This window comes from Salmo trutta, chromosome 18 (assembly GCF_901001165.1).
Source record: "Salmo trutta chromosome 18, fSalTru1.1, whole genome shotgun sequence".
Lineage (NCBI taxonomy): Eukaryota > Metazoa > Chordata > Actinopteri > Salmoniformes > Salmonidae > Salmo > Salmo trutta.
The window spans coordinates 24,044,722-24,067,230 of record NC_042974.1 but is presented as its reverse complement, the minus strand read 5'-3'; the positions used below and the strand labels follow the sequence as shown (position 1 = coordinate 24,067,230).

General features: G+C 41.4%; 1 protein-coding gene across 3 annotated transcripts in view; it reads left to right on the top strand.

Annotated features, from left to right (window-relative positions):
* The window catches only part of LOC115153050 (kinase non-catalytic C-lobe domain-containing protein 1), an 80,822-nt gene extending 61,282 nt beyond the window's left edge, over positions 1 to 19,540 (top strand). For 2 of the 3 annotated variants that reach the window (XM_029698082.1, XM_029698080.1), the window contains exons 25-30: positions 3,544 to 3,626; positions 3,855 to 4,008; positions 7,388 to 7,510; positions 13,690 to 13,749; positions 15,821 to 15,978; positions 18,696 to 19,540. In XM_029698082.1, the coding sequence (XP_029553942.1) occupies positions 3,544 to 3,626; positions 3,855 to 4,008; positions 7,388 to 7,510; positions 13,690 to 13,749; positions 15,821 to 15,978; positions 18,696 to 18,927 (810 nt within the window). In that variant the 3' untranslated portion in view covers positions 18,928 to 19,540. Of the gene's footprint in view, positions 1 to 625; positions 2,295 to 3,543; positions 3,627 to 3,854; positions 4,009 to 7,387; positions 7,511 to 13,689; positions 13,750 to 15,820; positions 15,979 to 18,695 lie in introns of those variants that run through there. The other variant, XM_029698083.1, reaches the window with a different exon arrangement.
* The last annotated feature ends 2,969 nt before the right edge of the window (positions 19,541 to 22,509 follow it).

The following is a 22,509-nucleotide window of genomic DNA, read 5'->3' as shown; positions in this document are numbered from 1 at the left end:
ATGAGCACACACACAGCATTGCTAGCTCATTAATACTATATCTACTCACATGTTCAGGGTTTCTGGTTCTTTTTTATATTCCAGTATTGCGTGACTGTCCTGGTCAGGAAAGTTAAAATCCCAAATTGTATCCACCACCTTTGTTGGTGGCATATGTAATTAGTACAAGCTTTGTGTCTGCTTCAGTGCCATCATTACATGAATGCAGAAAAAAACAGTTTTGCATGACTTCCACCAATCCCTGTGGTCTAGATGATTAGTATCCATGTGGATCAAAGTTGCCATGTGAGGGTGTATTAGGACAGTACACCCATGTCAATACTAGGTTTTATTCCTGTCAATGTCCATCCATACAATTTTTTTATATTTTTAAATAAAGATACATTTAAGAGCCTTTTTGGGAGCAGGTATGAAATTAATAGATGAACTGAGTTATGACAGTGAAAATGATTATGATAATGTTTGCACAAGATAAAATCAACATTGATTATATCCTATATTATAGAATAACTGAAAAGGATTACGATCATATGTTTGCACATCACAAAATGTCAGTATTATTATCATCCATGACAGAAGAATCATTAGGATGCATGTCCCTGATTATTTGCTCTATTTATTTCAGTTGAGTTTGAGGGCCACATTCCAACAAAGATTCCTGATCGACCCCGTTTAACTGAAGTCACAGTGTCAACACTATTTGAAGAAATGGAGAACCAGTGGGTGGTCTCTAACTCCTTAGACAGGCTGATTGTCATGATGATGGGCAAGTCAATCACCACCAAACTGATTCCACCAAAGGATCAGAGGGGAAAGAAAGCTTCAACGAGCAACTTGAACATGAATCCAATCCTACAACACATTGAGTCCTTCCATCCTCAAATCAGCCACTACAGACGAGAACATGCCCCATATCGCCTCTACCTCCCTAGTGAGGAGAACAAAGATGGAGAAGAACAAAGATGCCAGCTGCGGTTATGAAACCTATCGCAAGGCGGTAAAGGAGTGCGAGCTCTGTTTGGTGCAGGGTCATCATCTGAAGATGGAGCACAGGGAGAATGAGGCTGTGTAAACCCAAGCCTGCCAAGACAACAGCCAAACAGCACGTGAATTCACCATCCCCATCCCCGACTGCATGCAATGTAGGAAATATGAGGAACATAAGAAGTCTGCAGGGCAGAGCAGAAGCCATTACCAGACTGATGCACAGAAAGATTGGCCTGAGGACTGGTCTGTGAGGAGCGTTGATATGCAAAAAGTCATCATGCTCCCTCACATGCCAGGTGTGAAAACAGCATTGTTCACAAGAAGAATCGTTGCCTATCACGAGACATTCGCCACCATTGGAAAGAAGTCTCAACAGAAGAAGAAAACAATCTCAGTGGTATGACATGAAGGAACAGCTGGTCGGAAGGCAGAGGAGATTACTTCATCTTACGTAACAGCACTGGAGAGGGAGAGAGATGTCAAGCATGCAGTGTATTGGGTGGATAACTGCACTTCTCAAAACAAAAACTGGTGCCTCCTAACATCACTGGGGAGTGTTGTCAATGCTGACTCAACTTTGATGGAAGACATCACCCTCAAGTTCTTCAAGCCAGGACACACCTTCATGAGTGCAGACAGTTTCCACCATGGCGTGGAACAGGAAATGAAAGCTCGACCTGGAGGTGTGGTGTACGACTTCCTCCATGTGGTCGCCACGTCCAATGCAGGCAAGGTGGAGGTGGTCGAAATGAAAAAGGAAAAAATCCTGGCATGGAAAGCTGGCCATTCCATCGTCAAGCTGAAGAAGGCAGCGGCACCAAAGCTGGCAGAGATGGCTGAGATCCAGGTGAGGGGTGGATCCAGGAGCCTCTTCTACAAAGTCTCCAATGAAGAAAAGGACTTCACAGAGCTTGACTTTATCATGAAGAAAGTCACTCGAGAGACACCCTCGACGCTACGTACACAGGATAGAGGGATAGAAGAGTTCAAGAAGATGGACATAATCACCATACTGTGTCCTCTGATGCCTGCAAATTGCAAGCAGTTCTGGAATGCCTTGGCTGTAAACAGCTTTGCTGAGGATGAGGAGTGATATGGAAGAGCACTGAAGAAGTTTTACTTAAAAATGAAATGTTACTGGAAAATGAAATGTAACTATTCAGCATTTTATCAATTGTAGCTAAATTTCATTCGGGTCCTCTTATGAACATGTAAATATGTTTAAAATGTATTCTTAAAGCTGTTATTTATTCATTCATTCAAATGTGTAATTTGAAAAAATACAAATAAAATGTTTTTATTAGCAATCTCATGGTCATTTTTTATAATTTGTATTACCCTACGTCATACTTCTATCATGTTCCATCATTATATATTACAAGACAGGTAATCATTTAATGTAATTCAAACAACTTCAGTGCTGCTTTTCACATTTATTCTTATAACAAGACATGGGCTACTTGTCACACAGTATGTAATGTGACTGACGCAGTACCTACATCTCTATGTAAATGCAACTGGTATCTTAGTGGAAGACACACAAAGGCGCAGTTTCAACTCTGTTACACTGTCAGTAATTACACTGCTCTTATATTAATAGCATAAATGAGAAGTATAGTAAACTAACAAAGGAAAATGGCAGATACTGCTCTTGCTTTGGTATTACCCTGCAATTTATAACACATGCTAAGGAAGAAGGCAGTAACTGCCATTTAAGGGTCAAAGGTCATGTCAGAGGTCAGGGTCAACATGAATAAAAAAATATATATACTTATAGTAAGGCAACAGATCATTACATCTCCAATGATCTCCCTAGAATTCATTTGGCTGGACAATTAAAATTTGAAGCCATTTTTCTCAGTTCAACTCTGAGCAGTTACTGCCTTTTTGCTTGGGAGGGCAGTTTAGGAGACAGAACGTGTCTCCTTCCTGAGCCGGTATGACGGCTGTGTGGTCCCATGGTGTTTATACTTGCATACTATTGTTTGTACAGATGAATGTGGTACCTTCAGGTGTTTGGAAATTGCTCCCAAGGATGAACCAGACTCGTGGAGGTCTAAAAAAAAATGTATATTCTGATGCCTTGGCTGATTTCTTTTGATTTTCCCATGATGTCAAGCAAAGAGGCACTGAGTTTGAAGGTAGGCCTTGAAATACATCCACCGGTACACCTCCTATTGACTCAAATGATGTCAATTAGCCTATCAGAAGCTTCTAAAGCCATGACATCATTTTCTGGAATTTTCCAAGCTCTTTAAAGGCTTAGTGTGTGTAAAGTTCTGACCCACTGGAACTTCTGACCCACTGGAATTGTGATACAGTGAATTCTAAATGAAATAATCTGTATGTAAACAATTGCTGTAAGAATTAGTTGTGTCATGCACAAAGTAGATGTCCTAACCGACTTGCCAAAACTATAGTTTGTTAACAAGAAATGTGTGGAGTGGTTGAAAAACGAGTTTTAATGACTCCAACCTAAGTGTATGTAAACTTCCGATTTCAACTGTATATATAAATGTGAAACATAAGTTCTTGTTTTGTTTTTTTTAAATGCAGGAAATGTTTCAAGGCTGTCACCCCAATAATTTCCTCAACTCTAGAGCTCAAGGAGTCGGGGACAAAGCTTTTAGTGTCACCAAGTGAGTAAATATTCCCTTTGGTTCAAATATTGCAGTGGCATTCTCGTCAAATTTGTTTAAAGTACCAAATGGGTATATCAGAATGCATAATCTGAAACAAACATCACTTGCTAGATTATGAGACGTATGTGACAGTCAGCCATTGCATCCTTGACAATCTCTGACATAAAATCAACCGTTCATTCACAGCTCAATCTCTAGTCTGATTGCCTCGCTCTTATCCCACAGACATGTGTCACACACTATACCTCCAGTAGAGGGCAGCAGTTTATTTGTTAATGAGGAGATGCCACAGAACAGCCACCTCCAACAGCTACTGAGATATGCTGACAGCGTCTCCAACTGGGTCTCTGCTGAAATTGTCATCTGTGATTCGATAAAGGTGAGATCTGCTAGTAATGGGGATACAACTCTGTTGGACATTACTGCTTGATCTCTATATCTATATGTATGTCATTTATTCAACACACACACACACACACACACACACACACACAAGACGGCCCCAGAGAGGAAGGCAGACGTTTTACGTGTCCCCAACCTATTGTGTCTTTGTTCGTTTCTTTGCGTTGTTTGTAACTTATCATTTGGCCGCTACCGTCTCTTATGACCGAAAATAACTTCTAGACATCAGGACTGCGATTACTCAACAAGGATTAGCAGAATCCTTTTTTTCCTTTCACGACTCTGACGAGCCCGACGCGAAGGATATACTGCTTTCTCGGAAACAGGCCCAGATCCCCTTGATTTACGTGAAGAGGAGGCGGAGAAAAGGGGCCAAAGGGCGGGCTGCCTTCTGAGAATTCGTAGGTGATCGAATAAACCCCCACTTCCCTCCATTCTGCTAGCAAACGTGCAATCTTTGGAGAATAAAATCGACGGGCTACGCGAAAGATGAAACTAACAACGGGACATTCAAAACTGTAACATCTTATGCTTCACGGAGTCATGGCTGAACGACGACACTATCAACATTCAGCTGGGTGGTTACACGCTATACCGGCAGGATAGAACAGCGGCATCTGGTAAGACAAGGGGCGGCGGACTGTGTATTTTTGTAAATAACAGCTTGTGCACAATATCTAAGGAAGTCTCGAGCTATTGCTCGCCCGAGGTAGAATATCTCATGATCAGCTGTAGACCACACTATCTACCTAGAGAGTTTTCATCTATATTTTTCGTAGCTGTTTACATACAACCACAGTCAGAGGCTGGCACTAAGACAGCATTGAATGAGCTGTATTCCGCCATAAGCAAACAAGAAAACGCTCACCCAGAGGCGGCACTCTGACTAACCGGTGATTTTAATGCAGGGAAACTTAAATCCGTTTTACTACATTTCTATCAACATGTTAAATGTGCAACCAGAGGGAAAAAAACTCTGGACCACCTATACTTCACACACAGAGACGAATACAAAGCTCTCCCTCGCCCTCCATTTGGCAAATCTGACCATAATTCTATCCTCCTGATTCCTGCTTACAAGCTAAAATTAAAGTAGGAAGCACCAGTGACTAGATCAATAAAAAAGTGGTCAGATGAAGCAGATGCTAAGCTACAGGACTGTTTTGCTAGCACAGACATGGAATATGTTCTGGGATTCCTCCGACGGTATTGAGGAGTACACCACATCATTCATTGGCTCAATCCATAAGTGCATCGATGATTTCGTCCCCACAGTGATCGTATGTACACTACCGTTCAAAAGTTTGGGGTCACTTAGAAATGTCCTTGTTTTTGAACCGTCAAACAGGCAAAGCATCAATACAGGTCTAAGATCAGGCAGGGCTTGCAAACCATTACAGACTACAAAGGGAAGCACAGCCAAGAGCCGCCCAGTGACACGAGCCTACCAGACGAGCTAAACTACTTCTATGCTCGCTTCAAGGCAAATAACACTGAAACATGCATGAGAGCACCAGCTGTTTCAGAAGACTGTGTGATCACGCTCGCCGCAGCCGTTGTGAGTAAGACCTTTAAATAGGTCAACATTCACAAGGCCGCAGGGCCAGACGGATTACCAGGACAAGTACTGCAAGAATGCGTTGACCAACTGGCAAGTGTCTTCACTGACATTTTTAACCTCTCCATGTCCGAGTCTGTAATACCAACATGTTTTAAGCAGACCACCATAGTGCCTGTGCCCAAGAACACAAAGAAATCTTGCATAAATGAGTACTGTCCCGTAGCACTCACGTCTGTAGCCATGAAATTCTTTGAAAGGCTGGTCATGGCTCACATCAACACCATTATCCCAGAAACCCTAGACCCACTACAATTTGCATACCGCTCCAACAGATCCACAGATGATGCAATCTCTATTGCTCTCCACACTGCCCTTTCCCACCTGGACAAAAGGAACACCTATGTGAGAATGCTATTCATTGACTACAGCTCAGCATTCAACACCATAGTGCCCTCAAAGTTCATAAATAAGCTAAGGACACTGGGACTAAACACCTCCCTCTGCAATTGGATCCTGGATTTCCTGACGGGCAATTAATTGTTCTATTTGTTGGCAAATCCGTGTAACGATAGGTAACAACACATCCGCCACGCTGATCCTCAACACAGGGCCCCCTCAGGGGTGCATACTCAGTCCCCTCCTGTACTCCCTGTTCACTCATTACTGCATGGCCTGGCACAGCTCCAACACCATCATTAAGTTTGCCAATGTCACAACAGTGGTAGGCCTGATCAACGACGAGACAGCCTATAGGGAGGAGGTCAAAGGAGATGATTGTTGACTACAGGAAAAAGAGGACCGAGCACGCCCCCATTCTCATCAACGGGGCTGCAGTGGAGCAAGTTGGGAGCTTCAAGTTCCTTGGTGTCCACATCACCAACAAACTAACATGCTCCAAGCACACCAAGATAGTCGTGAAGAGGGTACTACAAAACCTATTCCCCCTCAGGAGACTAAAAAGATTTGCCATGGGCCCTAAGATCATCAAAAGGTTCTACAGCTGCACCATCAAGAGAATCCTGACTGGTTACATCACTGCCTGGTATGACAACAGCTTGGCATCCGACCGCAAGGTGCTACAGTAGGTATTGCGAATGGCCTAGTACATCACTGGGGCCAAGCTGCCTGCCATCCAGGACCTCTATACCAGGCGGTGTCAGAGGAAGGCCCTAAAAATTGTCAAAGACTTCAGCCACCCTTGTCATATACTTTTCTCTCTGCTATTGCACTGCAAGCGGTACCGGAGCGCCAAGTCTAGGTCCAAAAGGCTTCTAAACAGCTTCTACCCCCAAGCTATAAGACTCCTGAACATCTAATCTAATGGCTACCCAGACTATTTGCATTGCCCCCCCCCCCCCTCTTTACACCGCTGCTACTCTCTGTTTTTTGCCATCTATGCATAGTCACTTCAATAACTCTACCTAGATTTGCATACTACCTCAACTAGCCGGTACCCCCCTGTATATAGTCTCGCTATTGTTGTTTTACTGCTGCTTTTAGTTACTTGTTACTTTTTATATTTTATTCTTGTCTGTATTTTTTTTAAACTGCATTCTTGGTTGTGGGCTCGTAAGTAAGCATTTCACTATAAGGTTGTATTCGGCGCATGTGACTAATAAAATTTGATTTGATTTGAAAACACTAATATTCATTTATTTTCAAAGTCAGTCATTGTCCATTAAATCTAATTACATGATAGCCATCAGATGCACTTCTATGATGTTTTAATTGATTTCTACAATGATTTGTGTGAATGCTTGACCATAGAATCTCTCCTCTTCTTTTCTTGCTGCAGATCCAAGCGGCTATGCTCACCAAGTTTCTGTTAATTGCCAAACACTGCTATGAATCGAGAGACTTCGCCACAGCCATGCAGGTCCTTGGAGGTCTGGAGAATGTTTTTGTCAGGCAATTACCCGTAAGTCTGCATGCCTGCATCTGAAATGGCACCCTATTCCCTATATACTGTAGTGCACTACTTATGACCAGAGTCATGTAGGGAGCACCCATGAAATAAATAACATACTCTTAGGCCCTTAAGTGAAATGTAGGTTTTATGCTGCTGTTGTGGGAACCAGTGGATATTTTATTCCTTTCTGAGTTAGATGAACATCAGAATTTGTGTTCAAATCAAATTTAGGTGGACGTAACAGCACCTAAAATGAGTGCTTACCTTATGAAGTGCCATAAAGTGTAACAACTGAAATGATGTATTCTTGTTGTTTGTCCATGTTCTAATAATACTCTTCCTGTTCTTGTCATTACTGAACTTTATATCGCTTTGGTACTATTTTCACAAGTATGTGGTGAATTTTCTAAACTATTAGTACAAAACTCCAAACTGGTAACACTTGTTAATAACCTCTACGGGCCACGGTGGCAGTATTGAGAATTTTGAAAAAAATACGTGCCCATTTTTAACTGCCTCCTACACCAACTCAGAAGCTAGGATATGCATATTATTAACACATTCGGATAGAAAACACTCTGAATTTTCTAAAACAGTTTGAATGGTGTCTGTAAGTATTACAAAACTCATATTGCAGGCAAAAACCTGAGAAAAATAGATTTAAAAAAAATGAGAATTTTGTGGCTGTACTATTTAGTGTCATTGTTTATTAGATACCATAGTGAGAAAGGATTCAGTTCGCAACTCCTACGGATTCCACTAGATGTCAGCGATCTTTATAAAGTTGTTTGAAGCTTCCATGATTAACAGGGAGCAAATTAGAATGCATTGAAGTTGACGTCCGTGGGATGTCGTCACTTCCATTATGGCCTGCACCTGCGCAATCATGAGACACGAGACATTTTTAAAAAACGTTTTTCTAGACACAGGTGAAGTCGGGTTGAAACATTACTGATGTTTCACGTTAAAAATGGCTCTAAAGATTGATGCTAAACAACGTTTGACATGTTTGAACAAACATAAATAGATTATTTTTGTAACTTTTTTAACTTTTTGCCGTGACTTCACACACCCCCCCCCCGCGCTACTTTTTAGTAGCCACCGAAGCGCTAACAACATGGAACAACTTGGAGTTATTTGGACATCAATTATTTGTCAAAAGAAACCACATTTGTTGTGGACCTGGAATTCCTGGAACTGCCAATGGATGAAGATAATCAAAGGTAATGGATTATTGACAATAGTATTATTGATATTACATGGTTACAAGATGATGCTAAGCTAATTAGGCTAGCTTATTGTTCTTAGCACAGCACCTGGTTTATTGCAACTTGTGATTTCCCAGTAAAGTTATTTTGAAATCTGGCAAGACAGTATCATTTACGAAATGTTAAACTATAATTATTTGAATGACAATATTATAATTTACCAATGTTTTCGAATAGTAATTTTGAAAATTGTAACGTTGTTCACCGGAAGCATTTCAGAGAAGAAAAAAATCAGAATTTCACCGCTACTGTAAAATGCGGTTTTTGGATATAAATATGAACTTGATGGAACAAAAAATGCATGTATTGTATAACATAATGTCCTAGGAGTGTCATCTGATGGAGATTGTCAAAGGTTGGTGCATAATTTTAGCTGGTTTCTGCTTTTGGTGACGCCTGACCTTGAATTGAAAATGGATGTTTGTACTTTTGTGGCTATGTACTGTCCTAACATAATCTAACTTTATGCTTTTGCTGTAAAGCCTCTTTGAAAATCGAACAATGTGGTTAGATTAAGGAGATGTTTATCTTTTAAATGGTGTAAAATAGTTGATTGTTTGAGAAATTGAAATTATTAGATTTTTGATGTTTTGAATTTCCAGCCTTGCTAGCAATCCCGTCTCAGGGTTCATTGCTAACCCGTGGCCTCAACAGCATTCGCATGCTTCTCAGTCAAAACAGTTTGGTAGAGCTCGTTATGTGACATGTTATGTGATGTGACATTGTGACATTTTTGTTCGTTTTGGACTTCGGTGAGGGGTTTTTGGGCTGTTCGGGCACAAGAAGTTCGGAGCCGAAGTCTATGCCCCTTTGTCAGTGATTGGTCAACATTAGGAATTCTTCAATAAATTATTTGTTTTAATTCAATGAGAGACTGCACCAAACATCTTAGTAAAATTGTGAGACGAAGATCTCTTCTGCAAAAACGTCATAATTAATGACAGATATATTGAGTCATCTATTTCTTGAGATTAGTATATACTGGCTATGGCGTCTCAAAATGGACAAACAGTAATATTGCTGCTATTTTCTTGTTTTTCAAGCGAAGGTCTTTTAAAGGAGTATGCCAGTCTTACATTAAAAACCTTTCATTGTGCATTCATTGTGAAATATAATGAGTAGATTGGTTTAGTCACCAAAACACAACTTAAATGATATCTTCTCAATTTAGTCATTTTAACAACCAGTTATTCAATAGCAAAAAAATGTAAGATACATGTTTCAAAATTGCCCCTTGAATGTAGTATGCTACAGTACTGTAAATTACAGTATATTACACTATTTTCACATGAGGAAATATTAAATCAAATTTTATTAGTCACATGCTCCGAATACAAGTAAGGTGTAGACCTTACAGTGAAATGCTTACTTATTAGCCCCTAACCAACAATGCAGTTTAAAAAATAATAATAATAAAAGTAACTAGAGTTAGAGTCCCGCTCCTTGAAAGCGGCAGCTCTAGCCTTTAGCTCAGTGCAGATGTTGCCTGTAATACATGGCTTCTGGTTGGGGTATAGTGAGGGAAAAAAGTATTTGATCCCCTGCTGATTTTGTACGTTTGCCCACTGACAAAGAAATGATCAGTCTATAATTTTAATGGTAGGTTTATTTGAACAGTGAGAGACAGAATGTGCATCGATGATGTCGTCCCCACAGCATGTACATACAGTGGGGGAAAAAGGTATTTGATCCCCTGCTGATTTTGTACGTTTGCCGACTGACAAAGAAAGGATACGTCTATAATTTTAATGGTAGGTTTATTTGAACAGTGAGGCAGAATAACAACAAAAATATCCAGAAAAACACATGTCAAAAATGTTATAAATTGATTTGCATTTTAATGAGGGAAATAAGTATTTGACCCCCTCTCAATCAGAAAGATTTCTGGCTCCCAGGTGTCTTTTATACAGGTAACGAGCTGTGATTAGGAGCACACTCTTAAAGGGAGTGCTCCTAACCGCAGCTTGTTACCTGTAAAAAAGACACTTGTCCACAGAAGCAATCAATCAATCAGATTCCAAACTCTCCACCATGGCCAAGACCAAAGAGCTCTCCAAGGATGTCAGGGACAAGATTGTAGACCTACACAAGGCTGGAATGGGCTACAAAACCATCGCCAAGCAGCTTGGTGAGAAGGTGACAACATTTGGTGCGATTTTTCGCAAATGGAAGAAACACAAAAGAACTGTCAATATCCCTGCTCAAGAATACATATACATACCCGTCTGAAGTTTGCCAATAAACATCTGAATGATTCAGAGGACAACTGGTGAAAGTGTTGTGGTCAGATGAGACCAAAATGGAGCTCTTTGGCATCAACTCAACTCGCCGTATTTGGAGGAGGAGGAATGCTGCCTATGACCCCAAGAACACCATCTCCACCGTCAAAGATGGAGGTGGAAACATTTTGCTTTGGGGGTGTTTTTCTGCTAAGTGGACGGAACAACTTCACCGCATCAAAGGGACGATGGGACGGGGCCATGTACCGTCAAATCTTGGGTGAGAACCTCCTTCCCTCAGCCAGGGCATTGAAAATGGGTCGTGGATGGGTATTCCAGCATGACAATGACCCAAAACACACGGCCAAGGCAACAAAGGAGTGGCTCAAGAAGAAGCACATTAAGGTCCTGGAGTGGCCTAGCCAGTCTCCAGACCTTAATCCCATAGAAAATCTGTGGAGGGAGCTAAAGGTTCGAGTTGCCAAACGTCAGCCTCGAAACCTTAATGACTTGGTGAAGATCGGCAATGAGGAGTGGGACAAAATCCCTCCTGAGATGTGTGCAAACCTGGTGGCCAACTACAAGAAACGTCTGACCTCTGTGATTGCCAACAAGGGTTTTGCCACCAAGTACTAAGTCATGTTTTGCAGAGGGGTCAAATACTTATTTCCCTCATTAAAATGCAAATCATTTTATAACATTTTTGACATGCGTTTTTCTAGATTTCTTTGTTGTTATTCTGTCTCTCACTGTTCAAAAAAACCTACCATTAAAATTATAGACTGATCATTTCTTTGTAAGTGGGCAAACATACAAAATCAGCAGGGGATCAAATACTTTTTCCCCCCACTGTGTATCTACAGTAAAACGAGTCCTATATCAACATAACCTGAAAGGCTGCTCAGGAAGGAAGAAGCCACTGCTCCAACACCAACATAAAAAAAGCCAATTTGCATGGTTGAGTGTCTATGTGTGTAACATGTAGTGCGTATAGCCTTAGTATTCATGATGATAGTTGTATCCATATCGTATCACCGTCAAAGTTGCATCATAATTACATTATTGAAAAAACACATCCCAGCATTTCCATAGCAATTGACGTTTCACATGATCATGAAAGAGGCCTTGCATTACTTTAGAGACGGCTTCACTACAGTACAAATGTATCCCGTACAATATGTTATTATTCCCCAATGCCCCTATTCTGATATCTTCCCCTTGCTTGTTGTAAACATATATAAACTTCTAGACAAATACATAAAAAAGATAGACAAACAATAAACATATTAAATTAGAAAACAGTTCTCGACAATAGAGGGAGAGAAGAGAAGGAGAGAGAGTGAGAGAAGAGAGCGAGATTAGGTGTGTGTGTATGTATAAATCCGTATGTGTAAGTGAGCATGTAATTGAGTACGTGTGTGTTCATATCCACTTCATAGTGTTCAGATATTTTTACAGTTCCCATACTTTCTTGAAGTCCCTGTAGAATTTAGTACAGCCATGATGTTATGGAGCTGTCTCAGAATAGCTGTCCATCTATAAAGAGTTTGTCCACAATGAGAAAGGCATGCTTACCCTTCTCCCTCTGTTGCCTCTGTAGCGGATACAGTCTCTTACGACGTTCGTTTAACTCCCTTGGAAATTGGTCATTGAGACCGAATTTGGTCCCTTTTAGCTCCGTTCCCCTGCTTTTGATCAGCTCCTTTTGTTGGTAGTGTTCAAATTTTGCGATGATCAGTTGGGGACCCTTGGTCTTGTCGCTCTGAGCTCCAAGTCTGTGTACTCAGTGGAAAGCCACCTTGTTACAGTCTCTATAGAAAGTTTCAAGGCAGATTGCATGAATTCTCATGAATCCTCTGGATTATTGGATGCGTCCTCAGGAATCCTAGAAAAAAAATGATTTTCACCATGCTACGACTTTGTATGACTAGTAGCAACTCCTTCATCACCCTGTTTTCCCTGAGTAGACAATCCATGTTGGAATCGTGGATTTTAACCTTGGCTGTGAGTGCCTTGTTCTCTCCTTGGAGCGTGTGAATTTCACTCTGGCTAAACTCCAAACTCCCCCTCAGCCCTGCTACCTCCTCACACAACTTTTCCAGTGTTGCATGTATTCCAGCCAGAGCACTAGCCTCTACTTCAACGGTAAGTAAATCGTCCGTGTCTGTAGATGAATCCATGATGGAATAGGTTCTTCCTCCATAACGTAAAGCTGTTGGTACTCGTCGATTTCCCTCAGGATCTCCTTAGTATGCAGTTTGTCTCTTTACTGCAAACAGTTGTTTTACGAAAAGATAACAATGAGTCTTTCCCAAGACGACGACAGGTGTCTGTAGTACAGCCAGCTAGCACTCGCGGGATCCACGCAAAAGCACGTTTGGTATTTTTACATAAATTGTTATGGCTGTATTGTTTTAAAAACCCAATAATGTTGTGGGTCCATCAGACCTGCAAACATTGGATGAATAACAAAAACATGAACACCACACAAGGGTTAAAAATGTGCTTAGAGTTTTGAAACAACTGCATTTTTGATGATCTGTTTTGAGTTGTGTACTAAGAGCTGTGAAAATGTACCACGTGCTTGTTAAAGTTGCACCAAAGTGACACAAAAAAACTCTTAATGGGAGTAAAGCTTCCGTAAGCGTGAGACAGATGTATTAGTTCTTGCTAAATTAAACACCTCCTCTCTTGCCGATAGGCTTGGAAACATCTGTCTACCAAGGTGTGTGAGGTCCTAGAGGAGCTGCGAGCCGTGCAGGTAAGGCGTGTGTGTGTGTGAGTGCCTTCTGCTGTACCAGAGACACGTGTGGGGCTTCAGGCAAATGTGCCAAAAGAAAAACACCTTCAAGCAGCACATCTGTGTGTGAAATTCTGTGACACACTCACAGCTGGCCAGCATTTTGTTATATGCTTTTTTTTATTATGCTACCAGACATCACACTGTATTCCCTTTTAAGAACGGCTGGAGGCTATATTCAGTTGAAGTCAGAAGTTTACATACACTTAGGTTGGAGTCATTAAAAGTCATTTTTCAACCACTCCACAAATTTCTTGTTAACAAACTATAGTTTTGGCAAGTCATTTAGGACATCTACTTTGTGCATGACACAAGTCATTTTTCCAACAATTGTTTACAGACAGATTCTTTCACTTATATCTCACTGTATCACAATTCCAGTGGGTCAGAAGTTTACATACACTAAGTTGACTGTGTCTTTAATCAGCTTGGAAAATTCCAGAAAATGATGTCATTGCTTTAGAAGAATCTGAGAGGCTAATTGACATTGTTTCAGTCAATTGGAGGTGTACCTGTGGATGTATTTCAAGGCCTACCTTCAAACTCAGTGTCTCTTAGCTTGACATCATGGGAAATCAAAAGAAATCAGCCAAGACCTCAGAAAAAAACATTGTAGACCTCCACAAGTCTGGTTCATCATTGGGAGCAATTTCCAAACACCTGAAGTTACCACGTTCATCTGTACAAACAGTAGTACACAAGTATAAACACCATGGGACCACACAGCCGTCATACCGCTCAGGAAGGAGATGCGTTCTGTCTCCTAGAGATGAACGTATTTTGGTGTGAAAAGTGCAAATCAATCCCAGAACAATAGCAAAGAACCTTGTGAAGATGCTGGAGGAAACATGTACAAAAGTATCTATATCCACAGTAAAATGAGTCCTATATCAACATAACCTGAAAGGCCGCTCAGGAAGGAAGAAGCCACTGCTCCAAAATCGCCATAAAAAAGACAGACTACGGTTTGCAACTGCACATGGGGACAAAGATCGTACTTTTTGGAGAAATGTCCTCTGGTCTGATGAAACAAAAATAGAACTGTTTGGCCATAATGACCATCGTTATGTTTGGAGGGAAAAGGGGGACGCTTGCAAGCCGAAGAACACCATCCCAACCGTGAAGCACGGGGGTGGCAGCATCATGTTGTGAGGGTGCTTTGTTGCAGGAGGGACTGGTGCACTTCACAAAATAGATGGCATCATGAGGACGTCAATTATGTGGATATATTGAAGCAACATCTCAAGACATCTGTCAGGAAGTTAAAGCTTGGTTGCAAATGGGTCTTCCAAATGGACAATGACCCCAAGCATACTTCCAAAGTTGTGGCAAAAGGCTTAAGGACAACAAAGTCAAGGTATTGGAGTGGCAATCACAAAGCCCTGACCTCAATCCTATAGAAAATGTGTGGGCAGAACTGAAAAAGCGTGTGCGAGCAAGGAGGCCTACAAACCTGACTCAGTTACACCAGCTCTGTCAGGAGGAATGGGCCAAAATTCACCCAATTTATTGCGGGAAGCTTGTGGAAGGCTACCTGAAACGTTTGACTGAAGTTTAACAATTTAAAGGCAATGCTACCAAATGCTAATTGAGTGTATGTAAACTTCTGACCCACTGGGAATGTGTTGAAAGAAATAAAAGCTGAAATAAATCATTCTCTCAACTATTATTCTGACATTTCACATTCTTAAAATAAAGTGGTGATCCTAACTGACCTAAGACAGGGAATTTTTACTTGAATTGAATGTCAGGAATTGTGAAAAACTGAGTTTAAATGTACTTGGCTAAGGTGTATGTAAACTTCCGACTTCAACTGTAGACTTGATGCGATATATTCTCAAAGAACACACATGCCGACTGCAAAGATGAGGAAAAGTAATTTGCCAAACTTCATATCTTGTTTTTTCATGAAAACTTCAAGATGTTATAAATCAAGGGAAGAGTAAGACATCTCTCTATCTCTCCCCCTCCCCCTCTTTCTCTTTCTATCCTTCTTTTTTTATCTCTCACCTTTCCCCTCCATCTTTGTCAGGTCTTTCTGAAGAGTGATAACCTGTGTCTAATGGGAGGAGATCATGTGAGGAGGAGACCCACCCTCCCTGCTGCCCACATCCTGGCCATGCACATCCAGCAGCTGGAGATTGGAGCCTTCACTCTGACCAGCGGTGCCTATAAGTGGCCAAAACTTAGGTGAATGAGCGTAATGCAACATCTCAGGGCCAGTTATCTGTAAAGAGATTAGGTCTAGTCATGGAATCAAAAGGATGTTCTATGGAGGATCTGAATGGAGAATTGTATGTGGTTTAAGTCCAGGACTAGGCTTATTCAGAGTCTGCGGAAACCAGCTCATAAAGTCCTGGGCCTATATTCACAAACCATCTCAGAGTAGGAGTGGTAATCTAGGATAAATGTAGCCTTTTAGATCATATTGAATAATATTAATAAATGTGACTTACACTATATATACAAAGTATGTGGACACCCCTTCAAATTAGTGGATTCGACTATTTCAGCCACATCCATTGCTGACAGGTGTATTAAATCGAGCACACAGCCATGCAATCTCTATTGTTCAAACATTGGCAGTAGAATGGCCTTACTGATGAGCTCAGTGACTTTCAATGTGGCACCGTCATAGGATGCCACCTTTCCAACAAGTCAGTCAGTTCGTAAAATTTCTCCACTGCTAGAGCTGTCCCGGTATACTGTAAGTGGAAACGTATAAGGAGCAACAATGGCTCAGCCGCGAAGTGGTAGGCTACACACGCTTACAGAACGGGACCACCGAGTGTTGAAGTGCGTAGAGCATAAAAATTGTCTGTCCTCGGTTGCAACACTCACTACCGAGTTCCAAACTGCCTCTGGAAGCAACGTCAGCACAATAATTGTTCGTCAGGTGCTTCATGAAATGGGTTTCCATGGCCGAGCAGCCGCACACAAGACTTCGGCTGGAGTGGTGTAAAGCTCGCCGCCATTGGACTCTGGAGTGGTGGGAACACGTTCTCTGGAGTGGTGAATCACGCTTCATCATCTGGCAGTCCACCAGACAAATCTGGGTTTGGCGGATGCCAGGAGAATGTTAGCTGCCCCAATGCATAATGCCAACTGTAAAGTTCGGTGGAGGAGGAAAAATTGGTCTGGGGGTGTTTTTCATTGTTCGGGCTAGGCCCCTTAGTTCCAGTGAAGGGAAATCTTAACTCTACAGCATACAATGACATTCTAGACAATTCTGAGCTTCCAACTTTGTGGCAACCGTTTGGTTAAGGCCCTTTCCTGTTTCGGCAATGTAATGCCCCAGTGCACAAAGCAAGATCCATACAGAAATGGTTTGTCAAGATCAGTGTGGAAGAAATTAACTGGCCTGCACAGAGGCCTAACCTCAACCCCATTGAACACTGTTGGGATGAATTGGAACGCCGACTGCGAGCCGGCCCTTATCGCCCAATAAGTGCCCAACCTCACTTTTATTTATTTTGTATTTATTTAACTAGGTTAAGAACAAATTCTTATTTTTTTATTTTATTTAACTAGGCAAGTCAGTTAAGAAAAAGTTATTTTCAATGACGGCCTAGGAACAGTGGGTTAACTGCCTTGTTCAGGGGCAGAATGACAGATGTTTACCTTGTCAGCTCGGGGATCTGATCTTGCAACCTTTCGGTTACTAGTCCAACGCTCTAACCACTAGTTTACCTGCCGCCCCTTATTTACAATGGCACTGGGCCAATTTTGCGGCTGGTTGTGATACAGCCTGGAATCGAACCAGGGTCTGTAGTGACACCTCTAGCACTGAGATGCAGTGCCTTAGACCGCTGCGCCACTCAGGACCCCTAACACTCTTGTGGCTGAATGGAAGCAAGTCCCCACAGAAATGTTCCAACATCTAGTGGAAAGCCTTCCCAGAAGAGTGGAGGCTGTTATAGCAGCAAAGGGGGACCAACTCCATATTAATGCCCATGATTTTGGAATGAGATGTTGAACGAGCAAGTGTCCACATACTTTTGGTCATGTAGTGTATATAGCTCTTTTCAATGAACCAAAGTCAATTATATGGACAGAAAGACCCTGATCCTAGATCAGCACTGCTACTCTGAGATGCTTTGTGATCTGGGTCTGGAAAATCTTATAGCCTACACTAGGCCTATACACTCATCCAACTACTGGCCTATAGCATTCATTTGCACTTATCTGCAATTGAGATTAATGAATCTACTCTGGTCGCCTTTTCCAATGATATGGATATCAACCTGACACTCATTCTTTAATGTTGTAAACTTGATATTAACTTTCTCCCTTGATGTAATGAAGTGGGCCAAGTTGCCACCAAACGAGATTCCCTGTGTCCTTCTACCCACTCAAATATGGCGGCCAGATGCTGGGTTCACAGAAAGTTGTGGCGGACGATAATGACACAGCTGCTCATTCCATGGCGGTCGTGTAGGATTTGGGTTCCTCTACTAAAGCTAGCACACAGCCAGATGGTGTATCGGGATGGTGTGTGATTTTGGGAGATGTGGCACGCCAGGTGTTCTGAGATGCATTGATGTTGACAGATGCTGGGGTCATAAAGGGTCACGGTGAGAGGCAGCGTCACAGCTGGTTATGACAGACCCTAGGTTCCCCCACTATTGTGGAAATCAGGTCACTTATTGTACTGTATACTAAGTGTTTAGTAACGTGGTGCCAAATTATGAGTATGCTCCTGCCGCAGATTAACAATAGCAAACTCATATTTCTCCTTTTCACTCTCTCTGTCTTGTCCTCCAACTCCATGGTGGCTGCAACTTCAATCTCTGCTTTTGTCCTAATTTTATGTACTTTCTTGTCTCCCTTCTTTACCGCTCTATCTTCTCCCCCCCCCCCCCCTATATCTTTATATCTCTCCCGCTCTCTCCTTCCTCACTCTCCAGGACCATAGCGAAGGTGGTGAGTCAGGTGCATGCGTTCCAGGAGACAGTGTACTCCTTCACTCCTGACCTGGAGCTACAGGCCTACCTAAGACTACGCATCGCCCACCTCAGCGGCTGTGACATCCCCCTGCTGGCTGCTGACAACGAGGCCAACTTCCACCACACCCCCACTGAACGACACACCCGCAGGATCCAGGACACACTAAAGAGGGTGAAGGCCACCTTCCAATGAACTACAGCCTTGCCTGATCTAGGATCAGATTTGTCTTTCAGATCATTATGAATATGATGATATGGACAGAGGGGACCTGGTTCTATATCAGTACTCATAATGCTTTATGAAATTGGGCCCTGGTCAGACAACTACTCAACAGACCCCAAACCCCCCATACCCCACTGAGTTACTTTGGTAGCAGAGACTGGGTGGGTGTCTATTTATTGGTAATAACTTTGATTAGACATTATGAGGACGGTCTTATTTGAACACAATGACAGAGCCACATGAAGGCATCCAAGGTGGTTCATTTTGACTTCACTCTGATTTTATACAGTGAGCAGTCCAGCTCAATCCCCCACAATGCACCCCATAGCCTGACAACCCACTGCACACCTCCAACTCCTTGATTATCTCCAAAGTAGAGTACAAAGTAATCTGAAAAATAGAATTGTTTCTTTTGATATTGGAGTGAGAAGAGGGAAAACAGTATTGGACTTTTTAAAATCCATCTGGTGGAGGCATATGGATCACATTTCTCTCTCATGTACACCATTTTGATTGGTAGTCTCTAAGACAACATAATAATGATAATGTTTCATAAAGAGATGACATCATGTCTTTTAATTCACTGAGCGTCATGTATTATAGCTCAACTAGATTTGAAAAGTGAGATATTTTGATATAACCACAGATAGGTAATTACCATTTTCAACTCTCCGGAGCACCATCTAAATGCATTGCCAATAGCTACTTGACATGATAATTAGTATTTCAAGATACTAAAAATTTATCAAACTCATGATGTAATATGCTATTACGGCTAAATCAGGGATGGGCCAACTGGAGGGTCACGTGCCGCACCCCTTTTGTAGTCCCGGGGATCAATTTCTAAATATATATACAGTACCAGTCAAACATTTGGACACACAAACTCATTCAAAGGTTTTTCTTTATTTTTACTATTTTCTACATTGTAGAATAACAGTGAAGACATCAAAACTATGAAATAACACATATAGAATCAAGTAGTAACCAAAAAGTGTTAAACAAATCAAAATATATTTTATATTTTAGATTCTTCAAAGAAGCCACCCTTTGCCTTGATGACAGCTTTGCACACTCTTGGCATTCTCTCAACCAGCTTAACCTGGAACTCTTTTCCAACAGTCTTGAAGGAGTTCCCACATATGCTGAGCTCTTGTTGGCTGCTTTTCCTTCACTCTGCAGTCCAACTCAACCAAAACCATCTCAATTGGGTTGAGGTTGGGTGATTGTGGAGCCCAGGATATCTGATGCAGCACTCCATCACTCTCCTTCTTGGTCAAATAGCACTTACACAGCCTGGAGGTGTGTTGGGTCATTGTACTGTTGAAAAACAAATGACAGTCCCACTAAGCACAAACCAGATGGGATGGCATATCGCTGCAGAATGCTATGATAGCCATGCTGGTTTGCCATGAATTCTAAATAAATCACTGACAGTGTCACCAGCAAAGCACCCCCACACCATCACACCTCCTCCTCCATACTTCACGGTAGGAACCACACATGCAGAGATCGTCCGTTCACCTACTCATTGTCTCACAAAGACACTGTGGTTGGAACCAAAAATCTCACATTTGGACTCATCAGACCAACAGACAGATTTCCACCGGTCTAATGTCCATTGTTCATGTTTCTTGGCTCAAGCAAGTTTCTTCTTCTTATTGGTGTCCTTTAGTAGTGGTTTCTTTGCAGCAATTCGACCATGAAGGCCTGATTCACGCAGTCTCCTCTGAACAGTTGATTTTGAGATGTGTCTGTTACTTGAACTCTGTGAAGCATTTATTTGGGCTGCAATTTCTGTGACTGGTAACTCATCTTCTGCAGCAGAGGTAACTCTAGGTCTTCCTTTCCTGTGGCGGTCCTCATGAGAGCAAGGTTCATCATAGTGTTTGATGGTTTTGCACTTGAATAAACTTTAAAAGTTCTTCAAATTCTCCGGATTGACTGACCTTCATACCATTTCTCTTTGCTTATTTGAGCTGTTCTTTCCATAATATGGACTTGGTATTTTACTTCTATATACCACCCATACCTTGTCACAACACAACTTATTGACTCAAACGCATTAAGAAGGAAAGAAATTCCACAAATTACCTTTTAACAAGGCACACCTTGTTAAATGGAATGCATTCCAGGTGACTACCTCATAAAGCTGGTTGAGAGAATGCCAAGAATCTGCAAAGCTGTTATCAAGACAAAGGTTGGCTACTTTGAAGAGTCTTAAATATAAAATATATTTTGATTTGTTTAATACTTTTTTGGTTACTACATGATTCCATATGTGTTCTTTCATAGTTTTTATGTCTTCACTATTATTCTACAATGTAGAAAATAGTAAAAATAAAGAAATACCCTGGAATACTGTATATATTGGAACTCAGTCGGGGTCTCTGCTTACTCTTGAGAGTTAGAATAGTAGAATAGATAAGTTCAATTTCAAAAATTGGTTGTGCATCAGCAGTTTTTCTCAGTCACTGACAGTCACTCAATTAACCCATGTCAGCCCCCCAAAAAATTGATTGGTAAATTAGTCGAGTGGCCAGTTATTGATTTTTGTATTCACTCTAACTCAAATATATTAAAACTGCAAACATTTTTCTCCACCCTATAGCAAAACGTGTAGAAGACGGCTAAAGACAGCTCTGACTCTGTGTGGGTATGGATGTGGGTGCTCAAGCCACTGAGGCCCCTCATGAGTTCAGATTATTTGTTGCCCCCACCCCCATCAAAGTTTACCATCCCTGGACTAAATGAATACAAATGCCTGAATAGTTGCTATAGTTTTTCTAAAACGAACTGTGGTCATGTTGGAATGAAACTACAGTATAAGCTACAAACTGCTGCATAGGCATGCTTGCAAAGATGACATTTGTGTGATTTGTAAAGAAATTGAAATGAATTGTCTGAAACATCAAAGATTACAAGGTAGCTTACTTTGAATTTTTTAAATCCTTGACGTGCAAGGAGGCATACATTTGTAACTACTGCACTTACTTAATTACCATATAGGTTAAATACATCATTTTAATGGCAATTAATATAACTTAATAAGATGTCAATGTGTTAAATATGTTCGTATGATTATGCCTATTTGTTGTATTTTTCCACATATTTTCTGACGTAACATTTTTTTCTTCACGATGTTATATCAATAATCAACCAAGGACAAGGATGTGGCCTACCATGCTCAAAATGTGTAGCAAACTCAATCTATTAAAATGATGTATTGTAGAAGTGTTGTACTTATGTTGTTGTATGCATTTATAGAAATACAGCGTTATAAATATACCTGATCACTGAAGATCGGAGAGGAGAGCTTATCAAAGTGGCAGACTCACTGTGCGCGTGTGTTGGTATGTGAAAGTTCGGGTTCCAAATTGTCTCTGACTATTAATAGGGCCTTGCCATAGAGGCGAGGAAATGCTCTGTATGAAGGGGACTTCCCCCGGCGGCATCCCGTGACGACCAGACAGCTTCTATTGTTATCTGACGGTACCAGGACGCATCTTCAGGTAAATGGTCGTAATTGGGAGGCTGAGAACCCAAGCCTTC